Here is an 18,033-nt window from a genome sequence, read left to right on the forward strand (position 1 = left end):
AGCCATAGATCATATTTGTATTTATATATCAACGTGTCTCTGTATATCTCTATAATATATATTGTCACAAAACAGCGTCGCCAATTATATATCTTAATCTTGGACTTAAGTTGTCAATGGTTATTTTAACAAATTTAATTTGTCGAACACTACTTATTTTCATTAAAAGATGAACTACTCTCCAGCTATATATATAAACTACAAGAGTGAAAGAGATCATTGGTGACGCTGAAACTAAATCATTCGAGCTATGATCGTCATTAATGACGATACTCGTAAAATTTTGAAAAGTCAACCGCGATACACTCTACAGGCACATGTACAATGAATTTAAATTTTTAATATTTTAATTCTCTACTATAGTATATATTTTTTTAACATAGCTTTTACTATTTCTGTATTCAATACGAACTACTTATAGAATACCACCAAATCGTGCTACCTTTCATTCCCCATGTCTCTCAGGTCTCTTTCTTAATTTCTCTGACTCCCTCTCCTCTATATATAACTGATCACATAGACTTGTTATTTATTGAGTTGTGAACCGTCTCAATATTTGTCTTTCTCTAAGTTGTCAGATGACTTAATAGCATATATTGCAACAAAAGAGTAGTTGGGGAGAATTAATCTTAGGGAAATTAAGTGATCAGAAATGACTCCTACGAAGAGTAAAACCATGATACAAAAGAAAAGCTACGGCTCTTTTGTGTCAATTTTCATGCATGCCGATAGAGCAGATATCTTGTTGATGATTTTAGGTTTTTTTGGAGCAGTTTGCGACGGGTTTTCCATGCCGATAATGCTCATAGTCACCAGCAAACTCATGAACAATCTTGGTGGTACTGACACTTCAAACGCCGATAATTTCACGCACCACATCAATGAGGTAACAAATACACATTAAAAAGTAGTAATACTTTTTTCATACAAAGAAGCGACATGGATTGGTTGTCAAAACTTTCTATATCACAGCCTCGTTTGTTCCAAATATTTTTGGATGTTATAGCGAAGTGCTATTATATAGAACATATATTATAACGTAACATGAAAATTAATTCCGAAAAAAGTTTGACTTTTATAGTAAAGTGTTGTTATATAGGAATGGTGTTATATAGATCGTCTTACCGTAATATATAGTAATGAATTAACAAAGTTTGGTTTATGATCTGATTGCAGAATGCTTTGGTTCTGGTTTTCCTTGCATGTGGACAATGGGTCGCTTGTTTCTTAGGTTTGTCTATCCTCTTTCCAATCCATTGATTTTCATTCGATCTCAATTTGCATCAAATTTAAAAATTTCTTTTCCTTTTTTTTTTTTTTTTTTTTTTGCGCTATAGAGGGATTTTGTTGGACAAGAACAGCAGAGAGGCAAGCTTCAAGGCTACGAATAAGATACTTGAAAGCAGTTCTAAGGCAAGATGTTGGCTACTTTGATCTACATGTTGCTAGCACAGCCGACGTTATAACTAGCGTCTCAAGTGACAGTCTTGTCATTCAAGACTGCATTAGTGAAAAGGTTCGTTTAATTTCCTTTTCCACTCAAGTCTAAAAAAATAATGTGTTGCTATAAGTTATATAATACCGATCGACAGTGTAATGAATTTTTATAGCAATGTTATGAATGTACAGAATTTGAACTCTTTGAGGTTTAGCTGACATTATTTATAATTTGGACATATATATAGGTTCCAGTTTTCTTGATGAACGTAGCAGCTTTTATTGGATCATACGTGGTAGGATTCTTGATGCTATGGAGGCTGGCATTAGTAGGATTTCCCTTTGTTATTTTCTTAGTAATACCAGGTCTCATGTACGGGCGGGCTCTAATGGGCATAGTCAGAAAAATCAGGGACGAATATGGCAAAGCTGGAACAGTTGTGGAGCAAGCAATTTCTTCGGTTAGAACAGTTTATTCGTTTGTAGGAGAAAACAAAACTATAGCAGAGTACTCTGCTGCACTAGAGGGAACTGTAGAATTGGGACTAAAGCAAGGTTTAGCAAAAGGTTTGGCCATTGGAAGTAATGGCATAGTATTTGCAATTTGGTCCTTCATGTCTTATTATGGTAGCAGATTGGTCATGTATAATGGAGCACATGGTGGCACCGTTTTTGCCGTCGGCGCTGCAATTGCTATCGGTGGACTGTAATTATCTTTACCTTTTCTCACTCTCTCTTCCTTTTTTCTCTCCTTTAAGTTTGTTTATTACTATGTCGAAAATTATTGAAAAATGTCCTTTGTGAAAATATTTTTGATATTTGATTAGTGAATGAAAAGGATCAACAATATTTTGATTAATTAATAAAAAATAATAAAAGTATTTAAATATTAATTAAAATAAGTAATATGGAATTAAAAAGTTAAGATAATTAGGGAAAAAATAAGTTTGCTCATACGTGAAAGAAGTTATTTCCTCCTTTAGATGAAAATTATTTTTTCTTGAAGAACGACTTCTGACATATCAAACTAACTTGCTTATTGAAAAACATTTTGCTGCAATTCCGTGATATTCAATGCAGCCTTTTTCTCTTAAATTATTCATGAAACGGTTATTCAAACCTGGGAAATGTGTTATGGTTCAATTTTTTGGACTGTTCATTTATTTCGCAGATATGACAAGTTTGACAAATACTACATAACACCAAAATCCTTAAAATAATTAATGTGCGTCGTAGTTTGTACTCCTGTTGTTTCAAATTTTTAAAAAAATCTTAAAAAAGATTTCTGATTAATTTATAAAACATGGGTTTTTTTGCACTCCAAACAGATCATTGGGTTCTGGTTTGTCCAACGTGAAGTATTTTTCCGAAGCAAGTGCAGCTGGTGAACGAGTAATGGAAGTGATAAAAAGGGTACCAAAAATAGACTCAGATAACATGGAAGGCCAAATACTGGAAAGCGTAACAGGGGAAGTGGAATTCAGACACGTGGAATTCGCATACCCTTCGAGACCCGAAAGCATAATTTTGAAAGACTTTAACTTAAAAGTCCCAACAGGTACCAAAATTTGAAATTTTATGAATTCTAAACTTATTGTTCGTTTTAGTTACTAAATTCATAATTAAATATTTATATATATTTGATAAATTTACTAATACAAATATAAAATTAAAGTAAAAATTAGTATAATCAAATCTCTTTATATTCGGTTGTTCCGAATATTTTTGGTTGTTATAGAGAAATGCTGTTATATAGAATATATATTATAACATACTATGAAAATTGATTCCAAAAAAAATTTGACTTTTATAGTGAAGTGTTGTTATATAGGGATACTGTTATAGAGAGACTGACTATAGTACTAAATATTGTTGGTACCTAATCCTCTAACTTCGCCCTGCAGGAAAAACAGTAGCATTAGTGGGCGGAAGTGGATCTGGGAAATCAACAGTAGTAGCATTGCTACAGAGATTTTACGAACCACTTGCAGGAGAGATATTTGTGGATGGGGTCGCTATTGAAAAGTTGCAGCTCAAGTGGCTAAGGTCTCAAATGGGTTTAGTGAGTCAAGAACCAGCACTTTTTGCAACTACAATTAAGGAAAATATACTTTTTGGGAAAGAGGATGCATCTATGGAACAAGTTATTGAGGCTGCAAAAGCTTCTAATGCTCATAACTTCATCAGTCAGTTGCCTCAGGGTTATGATACCCAGGTGCGTTCCCTTTAATTTGTACTTATCAACCTGCAATTTCCTTCCTAGTTGTCCTTATCCATACGTTATCATGAGAAATAAAAATTGTGGAAAACGGTCAAAAATATCTAATATAAAAAAAAAATAAAAAAATATACATACTTATATATATATATATGTAATTTTAGTTTGACAAATCATTTCGTACAGTATAGTGAATGATAATTTTAAGCCAAAATTAAAAGTAAAGCGATAAATTTAGACCTCTTCTTTGAAGTATTTTGACACGTAAAACTTGTCAAATACACATGAAGCTCTATTAAAGTCACGAACAAACACAAGATGATTGGCTAATAGTAAAAGTATGAATAATCTCAAAGCAACCGAGCTTAAAATTAATATATTTCGTATCATAGATAGGTATATTTGGACCATTTCTCTTAAAACTGAAAATAGTTGTTTACTCTCAACTTGACTCGCTAACAAGGAGGAGTAGAGTTCTTATCTTGCTAAAATTGTTCTCGTGCTGATTTCCACTTGTGTCTCAAACTGGCCATATATAAGTCGCTGTTAATGAATAGCTTTTGCTACCACGATTTGAGTCAAAATGATTGATTCTTTTGTGTGCAAGGAATTCCGAATGCACTTAACTTATGCTTTATAATGTCTCGGTTCTTGAAAGGTCAAAATGTTTTTGTTAGATGTCATTTTCTTTTCATGTTGTCAAACAAGTGGGTTCTGCTATGGAATATGTCATTAAGTAATTTGACCAAATAAACTAATCTAAAACTCTATTTTTTTTTTGGTAGTGCTGCAACGAAATGCAAAAGATATTTTACTCAACTAAGTTTATTCGTACTACTAGATCAAAACAAAGTGTTCATTTTATGTGGTATGTTTTCTTTTTTAGTAAAATTATACATTTTTATATCTAAAAACTTTTTAACTTTTTAACTTCTCATTTTGAACTTAATAATATAGTCGCATAGAAATGTCACAATTACACGTTCTTAGACTACTTTTGTAAGTGTGAACACAATGCCTTTTTTTCTTATAACACCTGCCATATAAAAGTGAAACAAGGGATACATTGTTAAATAACATATCAAAAATCAAATCCGTTGCACTTATATAATTTAGTTTATGCCTGAAAATTTTCAGAACTTGTAGAAAAATTACATGCACGCATACAAAATGTCCCTCTATGTTTTGTACAATATAACATATGCACTTGAGAGTTATCATTTTGAAACTCGAGAGTTACAATTTCAACGGAGGCGAAACCAGGAAATTTAATAAGGGTTGAACACCCTTTGCTAGTAGGATATGCAAGGGTGTTTAAAGTCTATTTTTAGTCAATAACAAGTAATATTTTACCTTATACGTAATATAATTTTTCGTCCATGAATTTCACCACATAAAAACCTGAGATTTAACATGAACAAACATGCATACAGGTGGGGGAGAGAGGTGTACAAATGTCAGGGGGGCAGAAGCAGAGGATAGCCATAGCAAGAGCCACAATCAAATCGCCCAGAATACTCCTCCTAGACGAGGCAACCAGTGCACTTGACTCTGAATCAGAGCGCGTCGTGCAGGAAGCTCTAGACATGGCCGCTGTTGGCCGCACCACAATCATCATAGCCCATCGCCTCTCCACTATTCGCAATGCTGACCTTATAGCCGTGGTCCAAGATGGTCAAGTCAAGGAAATTGGCTCACACGACGACCTGATTGAAGAGGAAAATGGACTATACACCTCCTTAGTCCGTCTCCAACAAACTGAAAAACCAAGTGATGAATTCTACATTGCACCTACCAATAAAAACATTGTCTTTGCCCCATCAAATTTAAATCCTGGATCCGCCTCTGACTATGACATACAAAATACAAGTAGCCGAAGGCTTTCAATTGTGAGCCGGTCAAGTTCAGCAAACTCAGCTGCGCAAAGCCGTAGAGTGGATCAAAATGCAACAATTTCCAGTACTACAGAACAAGTATTTCCTGTACCTTCATTTAAAAGGCTACTGGCTATGAATTTGCCAGAATGGAAGGAAGCAACGCTGGGATGTATAGGAGCAATATTATTTGGTGGAGTTCAACCAGTGTATGCTTTTGCAATGGGGTCAATGATTTCTGTCTATTTCTTGCCTAGTCATGATGAGATTAAGGAGAAGACTAAGATATATGCTCTGTGTTTCCTCGGGCTGGCATTCTTTTCCCTTATTGTCAATGTACTTCAGCACTATAATTTTGCAGCCATGGGAGAGCAATTGACTAAAAGGGTTAGGGAAAGGATGTTGTCCAAGATGCTTACTTTTGAAATTGGGTGGTATGACAAGGACGAGAATTCCACTGGTGCTATTTGCTCTAGACTAGCCAAGGATGCCAATGTGGTAAGTCCTTTAGTATTATTAACACTTACTGCAACAACAATCTAAATTAACACAACTTGCTTTGCTGTGAGCCTGTGACCAACCAAAAGCTAAGACTACAATCATTAAGCAAAAGCTAAATGTATTTTTGGGGCCTTACATTTGTATGCACTATTGTTCAAAAGTCTGAAGATAACACTTACTGGTTTTATAATTGTGCAGGTGAGGTCTTTGGTCGGGGACAGGATGGCATTACTCATTCAAACAGTCTCGGCAGTGACCATTGCTTGCACCATGGGCCTAGTTATCGCGTGGAAACTTGCATTGGTTATGATCGCGGTCCAGCCTCTCATCATAGTGTGCTACTATTGCAAGAGAGTGCTATTGAAAAGCATGTCTAAGAAATCCATAAAGTCACAAGAAGAAAGCAGCAAGTTGGCAGCTGAAGCAGTTTCCAATCTCAGAACTGTAACAGCCTTCTCCTCCCAGGCACGAATCCTACAAATGCTCAAGAAAGCCCAAGAAGGCCCACAACGAGAAAGTATACGCCAATCGTGGTTCGCTGGAATTGGGCTTGGCACTTCCAACAGTCTCATGACCTGTACTTGGGCTCTTGATTTCTGGTATGGTGGCAAACTCATGGCAGCAGGGGAAATTGGAGCAAAGGCACTCTTCCAGACCTTCATGATTTTAGTTAGCACTGGGCGTGTCATTGCGGATGCTGGAACAATGACGAACGACCTCGCCAAAGGTGCCGATGCAGTTGGGTCGGTCTTTTCAGTGTTGGATCGATATTCCTTAATCGAGCCAGAGGATTCAGAAGGTTACAAGCCCAAGAAGATAACGGGCAATGTCGAGCTGTGTGATGTGGATTTCGCGTACCCTGCTAGGCCCAATGTGATTATCTTCAAGGGGTTCTCAATAAAAATCGAAGCAGGAAAATCAACAGCATTGGTAGGACAAAGTGGATCAGGAAAATCTACTATAATAGGTCTAATAGAAAGATTCTATGATCCCTCAAGTGGTGTAGTGAAAATAGACGGCCGTGACATAAGATCATACCACTTGAGATCATTGAGGAAACACATTGCACTTGTAAGCCAAGAACCAACATTATTTGCAGGAACCATAAGGGAAAACATAGCCTATGGAGCATCAGAAGAAGTGGATGAATCAGAAATAATTGAGGCTGCGAAGGCAGCAAACGCCCATGATTTCATCTCAGCATTAAAAGATGGATATGAGACTTGGTGTGGGGACAGGGGACTGCAGTTGTCAGGAGGCCAAAAGCAGAGAATCGCGATAGCACGGGCAATATTAAAAAATCCAGGAGTGCTATTGTTGGACGAGGCAACAAGTGCATTGGACAGTCAATCTGAGAAAGTAGTACAAGATGCAGTTGAGAGAGTGATGGTCGGGCGAACAAGTGTGGTGGTGGCACACAGGCTAAGTACTATACAGAATTGTGATACCATTGCTGTATTGGACAAAGGTAAAATTGTGGAGAAAGGGACTCACTCTTCTTTGTTAGCCAAAGGGCCTAGTGGAGTTTACTACTCTCTTGTTAGCCTTCAAAGAACACCAAACTCTAGCAACACCTACATCAGTTAATCATTCATCAAATGAGATAGGTTGGTGTTCCCAAATAATCTTGAAAATCAGCAGCCTCTTTTTTGTTTCTTGTTTTCGCCTTCTTTCCCAAAGAACCCTTTGGCATATTAGTTTGCTGCTTGGAAGTCTTTGTCCCATTTTAAATGTATAGATATTTTGGTAATTTTAGCAATACATATAACTTTACAGCTGGTTACTTGAATCATTCCACCTTCCATTGCGACACCAGACCTGTTATATGTTTCATTCTTATTTTTCTTTTTTGTTCTTGTTGTAAGAGTATTAGAGCTTCATACAGATTCTGTTCAAGCAGTTTTAGCGGTAAAACATTATAACCTTAAATACTAAAAGACCCCAGGAGAGACTAGAAATCCAGCATAGCGAAGGATCCACAACTTAAACACTAATCAAGTAAGAACGAATGTCATCATTGAAACAGGTTACACTAAACATGAATCGGCAATTAGAAAAAGAAGCAGCCAAAAAAGTTCTAGGATCTAGGGGAATAGAGGAAAGCATCACATTATTAGCTGAATCCTGAGAAATCACAAATCAGGATTTTCACTATTGCAGTGCCTTCCATGGATTTGATGTCAATAGGAAACAACAGAAAACATCATCTGTACTACCTGAAATTGCTTCTGCTTTGGACAGCTTCAGGAAAAAAACACATTGTTCGTTCATATCGTGGAATAAATACGCCTTAAGTTTTATAAAATTCAACTTTTTACCCCTTTCGAGGTGATCAACCAGTGAAAGATAAAAAACACAAAGTTCAACAATTTACAGACGCCCCTACCTTTTTATGAATTACACCTACTAAAACACTAAACATGACATAAGAACCAATGTTAGATTGGTTAAATTGAGCTATCAGCAACACCTCAAATCCTAAGTCAACAAAATAACACTGCTAAAACCTCTCCTTCACCTTTTCACATAATGCTATCTCCTAGAATCTTCATGGCCCTTCAGAAGATGTCTCATTCATTCCACATAGATAACAATGACGAAATTCAAGAGTTAAAAGCATCCAACCTCTACAGAATACATCAGACAATCACCAATTGAACATGATATTTTGAATGATATATATGGAGCTAAAAGGGTGATCTATGATTTCCAAAAATTATGATACCACAATTAGAATGTTAAGTAACCTGTTACAACATCAATATCAAAATTTGCACAAACCCGCGACTCCAGATCTTTTGATGCACTAATGGTCTTGGTGCAAAAGTAATTCAGTGCCCAAAATGGACTCCTTTGACTGTGAAATTATTTTTGTTACTATAATCAACAGCGGAAAAACTTAAAACAGATAAGAACAAACAAATGTGAATTAATCAAAGAAACAGATTACATCTAACTTCAAGCACCAAGCAGTTGCTTGAGGGAGTTATCTAAACCCTATGATTATCTCATATGATAACCTAATCCATCAAACAAACAAAAGATTTTGGATAATTTAATAATCCATCAAACAATATTAACCATAAAATTAACCTCAATCTCACAAATAACCTGAGAAGGACATAAGTTACCATAACTATAGTTCATTATACATAAAGAGCATCATTATATTACCACCAAAAAAAATACAAGGCAAAAGAGAAATCATGAGAAGAGAAGAGTTCAACTTACTACATTCTGTTGACCCTTTTCAAAATCTTCTATTAGAAGGGGGTCAACATTTTCTTCCGGTTCCCAGGTAGCTTCCTCAATATCAGTCCATTTAACCAAATATTCTCCCTTCCCATCCTCACCTTCTCTCTTCTCAAGAATACACTCTGCCACTGCATATTCCAAACCAGCCTCAAAATCTCTCACCAAATCCTCACTTATCAGCCATGCTTTCACCCATTCATTATCCTCCCCATCCTTCCACTTGACTAAATACTCCACATTTTCACCTTTCCCTCTCTTCTCCAATATCTCCTCCACTGTTGCATATTCGAAAATCGCATCCTCCAATATCCTAACCACATTCTCTAGTCCCAATCTCCTAGCAAATTGCATTGGGTTTCCTTTAGGCGTTTGATTCAAAATCATCCTCGCCAAGCTCAGAGGCGTTTGTCCTCTATAATCCTCGACCTCAGGGTCTGCCCCGAGGTCAATTAACAGCTTGGCGACACCCGGCTGAACATAGCCGGCTGCCATGTGCAGAGCCGTCAAGCCGCCATTCCTATCGCGATAGTCCACGTCAGCGTCAGCTTCAGCTAGCAGCTTGACACACGGCTCGGACCCCAGACCCGAGACAAAGAGCAAAGCCGTACGTCCATCCTCATCAACTGCGTCCACATCTCTGTCGTCGTCAGCTTCTAGAAGTTTCTTAAGAGCGGATTCGTCGGCCTTTTTAGCGGCATTCCACCAAGGAGTTTCGTACTCGGCCACAACATCTTTAGCAATGTAATCAGAGGGGACCCATGTTGGGGCATGTTCGTCTTTCCACTCTATCAAGTACTCCATTCCTTTCCCACCTTCAATTGCTCTACTTCCGATGATTTTGTTAACTTCTCCGTACGTTTCATCCTCATCGTAATCTTCAAACAGTACCGGTTCTTCCTCTTCAGCAGCTGCGACTGCTTGTTGCTGCTGGTTCTGAAGCGTAGCAAATACTGAGAAATTGTTCTTGTTGCCGAGTTTCTTTAGACGGATAAAAGGTTGATGAGAGAAGGTGGGAGGGAATTGAGAGGAGAATTTGAGTTTGAGGCGGGAGAGAGAGGAATTGACGAACAGAGCATCCATTGGAGAGCGACGCTGGGAATCGGGCTCTGCTTCTTTTGAATGGCCATGAGCATCTCACAATCCTATGAGGGGATGCTTTAAGGATAAGATATTATATCTATTCATTTTCCACCGTAATGAATGTCTCCTTTGGCGTTTACTCAAGTGCCAGAAATTAACATACTGTCTTAATACGACTGTAGTTATACTAAATACTATGTTTGTTTTGATTGTTACTTAAATTTTATTTTATAGTATTTCTAAATTGTATTGTATCGTATCGTTACGTAATGACGAAAAATATCACATTATGGAACGACGGATTTGGTGTAATAGCGTCGTTTCCTTAATTTTTTTTCTCTGTTTTGCCCTTATTATTTAATAATCATATTTTATTATTTATCATACTTTTATATAATAATTCTACTCTTTATCCTATTTTTTTTAGTAATGTTGTGAGTTTATTCTTCATATTGTTAGTGCGTAATATCATGAAACGACGACAAACGATACAATCTATCCCAACGTTGTATTATCAAACAATACAAGACAATGCAGTACAATACAATACGATACATTATGAAATGACATGCAACAACAATCCAAACAAGCTGTAAGTCTAATACTCAATAAAACGGTATAATCGAAATTCTAGACGTCGGCTCTCTAATCCTATTAGATGCCGGACATAGATGAATACTACATGTTAGCATGTACATCTATTCCCTAAACCAAATACCAATAGCTATGAGGAACATGTTATATTGTCCGAATCTAAACCTAATACCAATACCTCTAGGAATGTGTTATACTTCTTATATTTGACAATGTCTTATATTGTCCAAATTCATTTCTATTACTAATTTAATTTGAGAATATTGTCATCCATTAAAAAAAAGAGAGTCAAACACTAATATAAAAAAGCCACTATTCCATATTTTCCATCATAACCTTTTTGAGAAGAATTACTCCATAACAAAATTTTGCAAACTTTGCGACTGTGCAAACATCACGAAAGGTATTGTTTCTTCTGCTTATTATATTTCTTTATATTATTGACCTTACCAACCAAGTTCTTTTGCTTTAGCTTATGTTTGCACGTATTTTTAGTTTGTCCTATAATAGTTAATGGTTTTGGTATAAAAATTAAATTTTGATTCCTTTTAACAGAATTGTTAGTTCTTCTAACTCTTTGTTACTATTGGTTAGACCTCTAAATCTTTGTTACTATTAACTTGTCCATCGGCAAATACTTAAGGTCAAAAGTGTTGCCCATGAATAAGCGAGAAACATCACTTGTTAAAATTTGAAGTTCTACTATGCGAATGAATAGTATTTTAGATTTCGAGTACAAGTGTGAGAATGAAGCTTTATTTTATAAGAAACTATTTAGTGAATTCTATATATATTTTGGGAATTTGAGTTAGTCGGGCCAATGTGCCACAAATATCATATGGTTAAACGAAAATATAAGTTCTTTCTTTAATTTATACCGTCTTTAATTAGTAGTTTTAGTAATAATTTATAATCATCTTTAATTCATAGTAATCTAATTTACTACGTATTTAACTTCTAGTCAATAAGCGTCTAAGTGCGAACTTTTGCTAACTGTCGGAATTCATTTGGCCCTAATTATTAACAGAGACGAAGTTAAACCATCACATAAGGCAAATTTGACTCATTAATATAAAAAAATCTTTATAATGACAATGAATATTAATTAAATTCTTTGTAAACTACCTAGTGGAGAGAAGCATGGTTCAGCCCGGGGATGCACCTTCAACGAAGCGGTGTCACACGACACCGCTTCATCGGAAAATTTTACTAAATATATATATTAATATTGTGAGGAAACGAATAAATAGAAAAAAAATGATGTCACTTGACGTAGATTGTCTTGGCGTGTTGGTTATGTGTTTGATTTTGCTCTAAGAGGTCAGATGTTCAAATTTCAACTAACACATATTTTTGGCAAATATTTGAGAGAGCCTATATGAATAAAATTTGTGATTAAGTAGAATTGAACTTAAGACCTTTTCTAACTTAAGACTCAATAAAACTAATGGTCTAAGGTTATTTTTTGTCTAAAAATATGGCAACTAAAGTTATTATTTCCGTGCTTTTAAAAATTTTGACACCGTTTACAAAAATTTCTGCGTACGCCTCTGGGTACAGCAATACACGTGAAGGGATTAAAATGTCGAAATCGAATGGAATATAGAGAACAATGTACCAACAAAAAATAAAGTAGTACAAATAAATGAAATTGAAAAACAATTAGCTATTGACTATTAATAATCTGTGGCAAAGAAAATAGTGAAGAAGTTACAAACTGACCTTTGCATTTTGATTTGACAAGTTACATTATTCTTGAGAAAATTTTGGCCCAATAATTTAGTGAGTCATTTTAGGCTAATCAATTAGATAGCGAGTCATAACCTAGCCCATTTAAACTTTGATAGACTATTAAAAAAATAGAAAATAGTCAAATATAATTTTGTATTTTCGAAAAAGGTTTAAATATACCCCGTATTTAAACAGAGAAACACGTGTCTTTGTCCTGTTGACCAATTTTAAATATCTCTTAATTAATTAAAAAGACTCGTACCCATGCCTACCATTTCCAAAAGCTTCTTCATGAATGACTGCTATGATTAGAAATAATAAACAAACTGTATTTCCAATTCATTTAACTATTTCTAAAACAAAAGCCTTTACCTGAGGTTATTTTAGATCAATGCAAAAGCCTTTCTAATCATAGCAGCCATTGATGAAGAAGCTTTTGAAGCTTGCTTTTCAGATATATGTAATGAGTATGAGTCTTTTTAATTAACTAGTCTCTATATACGTATTTTGCTCATGTTTAGTTAATTATTTATATGAATGAACAATAAATTCTTGTTGTCGAGATTCATATCCCTCTTAAAAATTCAACATATAATTGTTCACGTGAGAAATCATGTAGCATCAAAGACAGTCTATTATCTGAGACTGTATGATCATGTACTTTATTTATCTTCTCCACGAAACACAAGTGTAACTAAAATTATTCTTGTCCATATTTAAATACTTTCATCGTTCGACATTTAGTGCGGAATATTAAAAATAAAAAATAAATAAAATATTAATAATATAAGAAAGTAGATATTAACAGTGTACTCCGTAGATGCGATTATCAATTTATATTTATAAGTGACTGTCTGTTGCCCGACAATATTAATTTCATGCTACTTATAAAGATATTAGATATGGGGAATCTCTCACTCAAATTTTATGTTTTTCACTCCTATCAAAGAGCTACATAGCGTAGTAATCCTTAATCCCAAAAATATCTAAAAATAACATAACCAAGTAGATTTGCATATCTCTTGAACTTGGTTTATGAATCATGTGTCCTGTTTTTTTTTTTTTTTTTTAAAACTTCGTAGCTAATTAGCAAATTTATGCTGCGTACTTGATAATTTTTTCCCTTTTAATTAATCGTTAATCTCCCTTTTAAGATTATATTAAAAGTTAAATAGTAACATAACAAATCTAAAACCATTTTTCCTCGACCATAGCTCTCACAACGATCAAGCTTTCCAAACTCAAATCTGACCAACGATTTCTCAAATAAATTAATTAAGTCATGACAAAATAAAATTTCTTGATAAAATTTTTAAAAATGTTTTGTTAAATTCCATATCGAACGTATACAACAAACAGATAAAACATTAACATTAAATAAAAAATTAACACAAAAATTTAACGTTGTAACGCAAGTTCTCAGATCATTGGTCAAAGATATCTAAGATCTAATATCTAGCGTAAAAATGAGGTGATTGAACAACGAAAGTGATGTTGTAACGACCCGACCGGTCGTTTTGAGTATTACAATCCCATTTCCCCATTTACTGCTCAAATTGGGCTTTACAGTTATTGTGTGACTTGTCGGGACAATTGGTTTGGGTCGAGTAAGGTTTTGGAATGAATTGGAACACTTAGTTCAAAGGTTTAAAGCTTAAGTTAAAATAGTGACCGGATGTCGACTTATGTGTAAACGACCTCAGAATTTAATTATGATGATTCCAATAGCTCCGTATGGTGATTTTGGACTTAGGAGCGTGTCCGAAAAATTATTTGAAAGTCCGTAGTGGAATTATGCTTGAAATACCGAAAGTTAAATTTTTGGAAAGTTTGACCGGGGGGTTTATTTTTTGATATCGAGGTCGGAATCTAGTTCTGAAAATTTTCATAGCTCCGTTATGTCATTTATGACCGGTGTGCAAAATTTGAGGTCAATCGGACGTGATTTGATAGGTTCCAGCATCGTTTGTAGAAGTTGGAAGTTTCAAAGTTCATTAGGCTTGAATTGAGGTACAATTCATGATTTTAGCGTTGTTTGAGGTGATTGGAGGGCTCGACTAAGTTCGTATGATATTTTAGGACTTGTCGGTATATTTGGTTGAGGTCCCGAGGGGCTCGGGTGATTTCCAGGGGGTTTAACGGATCATTCTTGGCCTTGGTGAGATTGCTGATATCTACTGCTGCATTTTTCTAATTTTTCTTTCGCGTTTGTGAGTGGACCCTCGCGTTCGCGAAGAGTGTTTTCTGAGTGAGAGGTTTTGTGCTTCGCGTTCGCGAAGGGAAGGACGCGAACGTGAAGGTTTGGTTTGTGTGTGCATCGCGAACGCGTGAGAGGTGTCGCGTTCACGAAGAGGAGTGAGGCGATTGGGGACCCCCAGGTCCTTGTTCTACGCGTTCGCGTTCGCGAAGGTCTGAGCTGGTAAAGCTTCGTGTTCGCGAAGCCGTGGTCACATTCGCGAAGGGTAAGATTTTCAAAGCTTCGCGTTCGCGAAGAGTTAAATTTGTGGGCAGTCGAGTTGTGCTTCACGAACGCGAGGCACCTGTCGCGTTCGCGAAGAAGAGAGGTCTAGACAGAAAGTTTAAGTTCAGAAAATGGGACTTCGTCCCATTTTCCATTTTTAACGATTTGGAGCTCGGATTGAGGCGATATTTGGGAGATTTTCAGAGGAAATAATGGGGTGAGTGTTCTTAACTCAATATTGGTTAAATTACCCGAATCCATGATTATTTTTAACATTTACTTGGTGAATTAAGTTGGAAAATTGTGCAAAACTCTCTTGGTTTAATTTGGAGATTTGAGGGTCGAGTTGATGTCGGATTTGAGTAAAATTTGTATGGTTGGACTCGTGGTTGAATGAGCATTCATATTTTGTAACTTTTGTCGTGTTCCGAGACGTGGAATTTTTGAGTGTAATTTCGGAATTTTTGGAAAATATTAGTATTTTGATATGGAATAAATTCTTATAATTTTTGTAAGCTGAATCAAATTAATTGTTACTAGATTCGAGCTGTTTGAAAGTTGATACGCGCATAATGGAATTTCTGGATCATTTCTTAGCTTGCTCGACATTGGATTTGGCTTGTTCGAGGTAAGTAACTCTTCTAATCTTGGAGTTGAGGGTATGAACACTGAATATATGTATTTCGTGAATTATTGGAAGGTGACGCACATGCTAGGTGACGTGCATGTGGGCATGCACTATAGAAATTGTGACATAATTGCTTCTGTAGAATTTTGTAGTTAAATGATCTTGGCATTTTCTATGCGGTTTTATGAGTTAAAGAAATTGAGCTGAAAAACATATTAAAAATCATGTTGAGGCTATGTGCCAGTATTATCGGGACCCACAAATGTCATATTGCTGTGAATTATTTGTTTAAATTGAAAATTCATACTCAGTCATATTCATTTTATTACATATCATATCTCAGTCTCTGTTGTTATTTATTGATACATCATATCATCATTTTGGGCTATTCTCATGACATTGTGAGCCCATGAGAGAGAGACTGGAGAGATTGATGACTGAGGGAGGCCGAGGGCCTGATTGTGAGGATATATTTGGGATCGAGCTGCACGTCGCAACATGCCATGTTGGCTTTATATATATTATACAATTGCACGTGAGTTGGCCATGCAACATGTGAGTTGGCTGTGCGGATCCATATATTATACTATTGCACGTGAGTTGGCCGTGAAACACGTGAGTTGGCCGTGCGAATCCATATATTATACTATTGCACGTGAGTTGGCTGTGCAGCACGTGAGTTTTGCGTGCGGATCCAGATATTATTATAGCACATGAGTTATCCGTGCTGATCCAGATATGACATTATAACACGTGAGTTGTCCGTGCTTATAGCGCTTGGGCTGTAGGAGCCCTTCATGGGTCTGTACACACCCCCAGTGAGCGCAGTCGACTATAAACAGGGATCGGGTTGCACGCCGCAGCAGGTATTGTATAGCGCTGAGCGATTGAGTGTGCTGAGTATAGTGAGAGAGAATGCGAGACAGTGAGATTGAGTACTATGAGAGTGTGAGTACATGAGTACAATCTCTGAGATACATTGCATTGACATGCACATATGTTGACAGATGGGCATATTGATGCATTTGTTTTACACTGGTTATCTGGAAAGAAAATGAAACATATCATTTATTATTGAAAGGATTTTTGGGAAAATTATTTCTTTCAAACTTATTCATATTTTTGGAAATTTCGGTAAACGATTTGGGTTTTTCACTGATGTACTTGAAAGGAAGAACTATTATTTTTGAAATCATGATTTAGCTGAGCATTTATTTTTTGAGTAACTTCTAGTATTACTTGTTTTATATTATTATGAACCATTGTTGGTTATGGAAGTTGGACTCTGACCTTGGTACAAGCTCGTCACTACTTTCAACCTAAGGCTAGGTTTGTTACTTACTCAGTACATGGGGTCGGTTGTACTGATACTACACTTCTGCACATTGCGTGCAGATATTGGCTGTCGTTGTTGCTGTAGTTAATGGTTGCCAGATTTGAAGATGTACCTGCGTTCCAGTTGTTGCTGCCTCTTGTTCATGGTAGCCTTAGATTCATGACAACTTTGTTTATGTACTTTTCAAACAGATGATGTATTATTTCGTACCAGCTTTGTATACTCTATTCTTAGAAACTCATGATTTGTACTATCAGTTCTTGGGGAAATGTAATGGTTTCATATATTTTCTTTAATAATTGTCTTGTTAAATTACATTGGAATTGGATAATTGAAAGTTGGTTTACCTAGCGGGTTGGGTTAGGTGCCATCACGACTAGTTTAATTTTGGGTCGTGACAAGGTGGTATCAGAGCTCTAGGTTTATAAGTTCTACAAGTCATGAGTAAGTTTCTAGTAGAGTCTTGCGAATCGGTATGATGACGTCCATGCTTATCTTCGAGAGGCTACAGGGCATTAGGATATACACTTCCCATCTTTCTTTCCTTATCGTGCGGGATTGATTCAGCTTGGGACATAACTCTTTGAATTCCTTCCACGTATTCGTATGCGCACATGAGCGCTCGGTATTAGCTGTGCATCGTCGGTTTGTGATTCTATGAACGAGGTTCGAGGTAAGTATTCTGTGTTTTGGTGATGGGACAGTCTGGAGGACTTGAGGCCATGGTTAGACCGTAGCTTGAGCTCAGTAGCTTCAGTTGTAACCTGTACAATTGGGCTCATATGTACGGTAATGACCCTACAATGGAATTTATGGCTCGATGAGCGGTGAAATGAATTTGTGATGAGTATGATGTAACTGCGGGATGTGTCAAGATGATTTGAATGTGAAAAGAAGTGCTTCCTTGAAATCTAAAAG

General features: G+C 36.1%; 2 protein-coding genes across 2 annotated transcripts; one reads left to right on the forward strand and one right to left on the reverse strand.

The window, feature by feature from the left end:
- Positions 1-444: 444 nt before the first annotated feature.
- Positions 445-7,822, forward strand: LOC104087553 (ABC transporter B family member 15-like). Its single transcript, XM_009592062.4, has 8 exons — positions 445-886; positions 1,177-1,231; positions 1,338-1,516; positions 1,686-2,143; positions 2,766-2,995; positions 3,342-3,652; positions 5,089-6,027; positions 6,229-7,822. The coding sequence occupies exons 1-8, from the start codon at positions 653-655 to the stop codon at positions 7,615-7,617; spliced, it is 3,795 nt and encodes a 1,264-aa protein (XP_009590357.1). The 5' UTR covers positions 445-652; the 3' UTR covers positions 7,618-7,822.
- A 1,236-nt stretch (positions 7,823-9,058) lies between these two features.
- LOC104087554 (signal recognition particle 43 kDa protein, chloroplastic) lies at positions 9,059-10,482 on the reverse strand. Its single transcript, XM_009592063.4, has one exon. It carries the CDS (start codon positions 10,363-10,365, stop codon positions 9,253-9,255), a length of 1,113 nt encoding a protein of 370 aa, XP_009590358.1. The 5' UTR covers positions 10,366-10,482; the 3' UTR covers positions 9,059-9,252.
- Positions 10,483-18,033: the final 7,551 nt, after the last annotated feature.

This window comes from Nicotiana tomentosiformis, chromosome 2 (genome assembly GCF_000390325.3).
Source record: "Nicotiana tomentosiformis chromosome 2, ASM39032v3, whole genome shotgun sequence".
In the NCBI taxonomy this organism is placed as follows: Eukaryota; Viridiplantae; Streptophyta; class Magnoliopsida; order Solanales; family Solanaceae; genus Nicotiana; species Nicotiana tomentosiformis.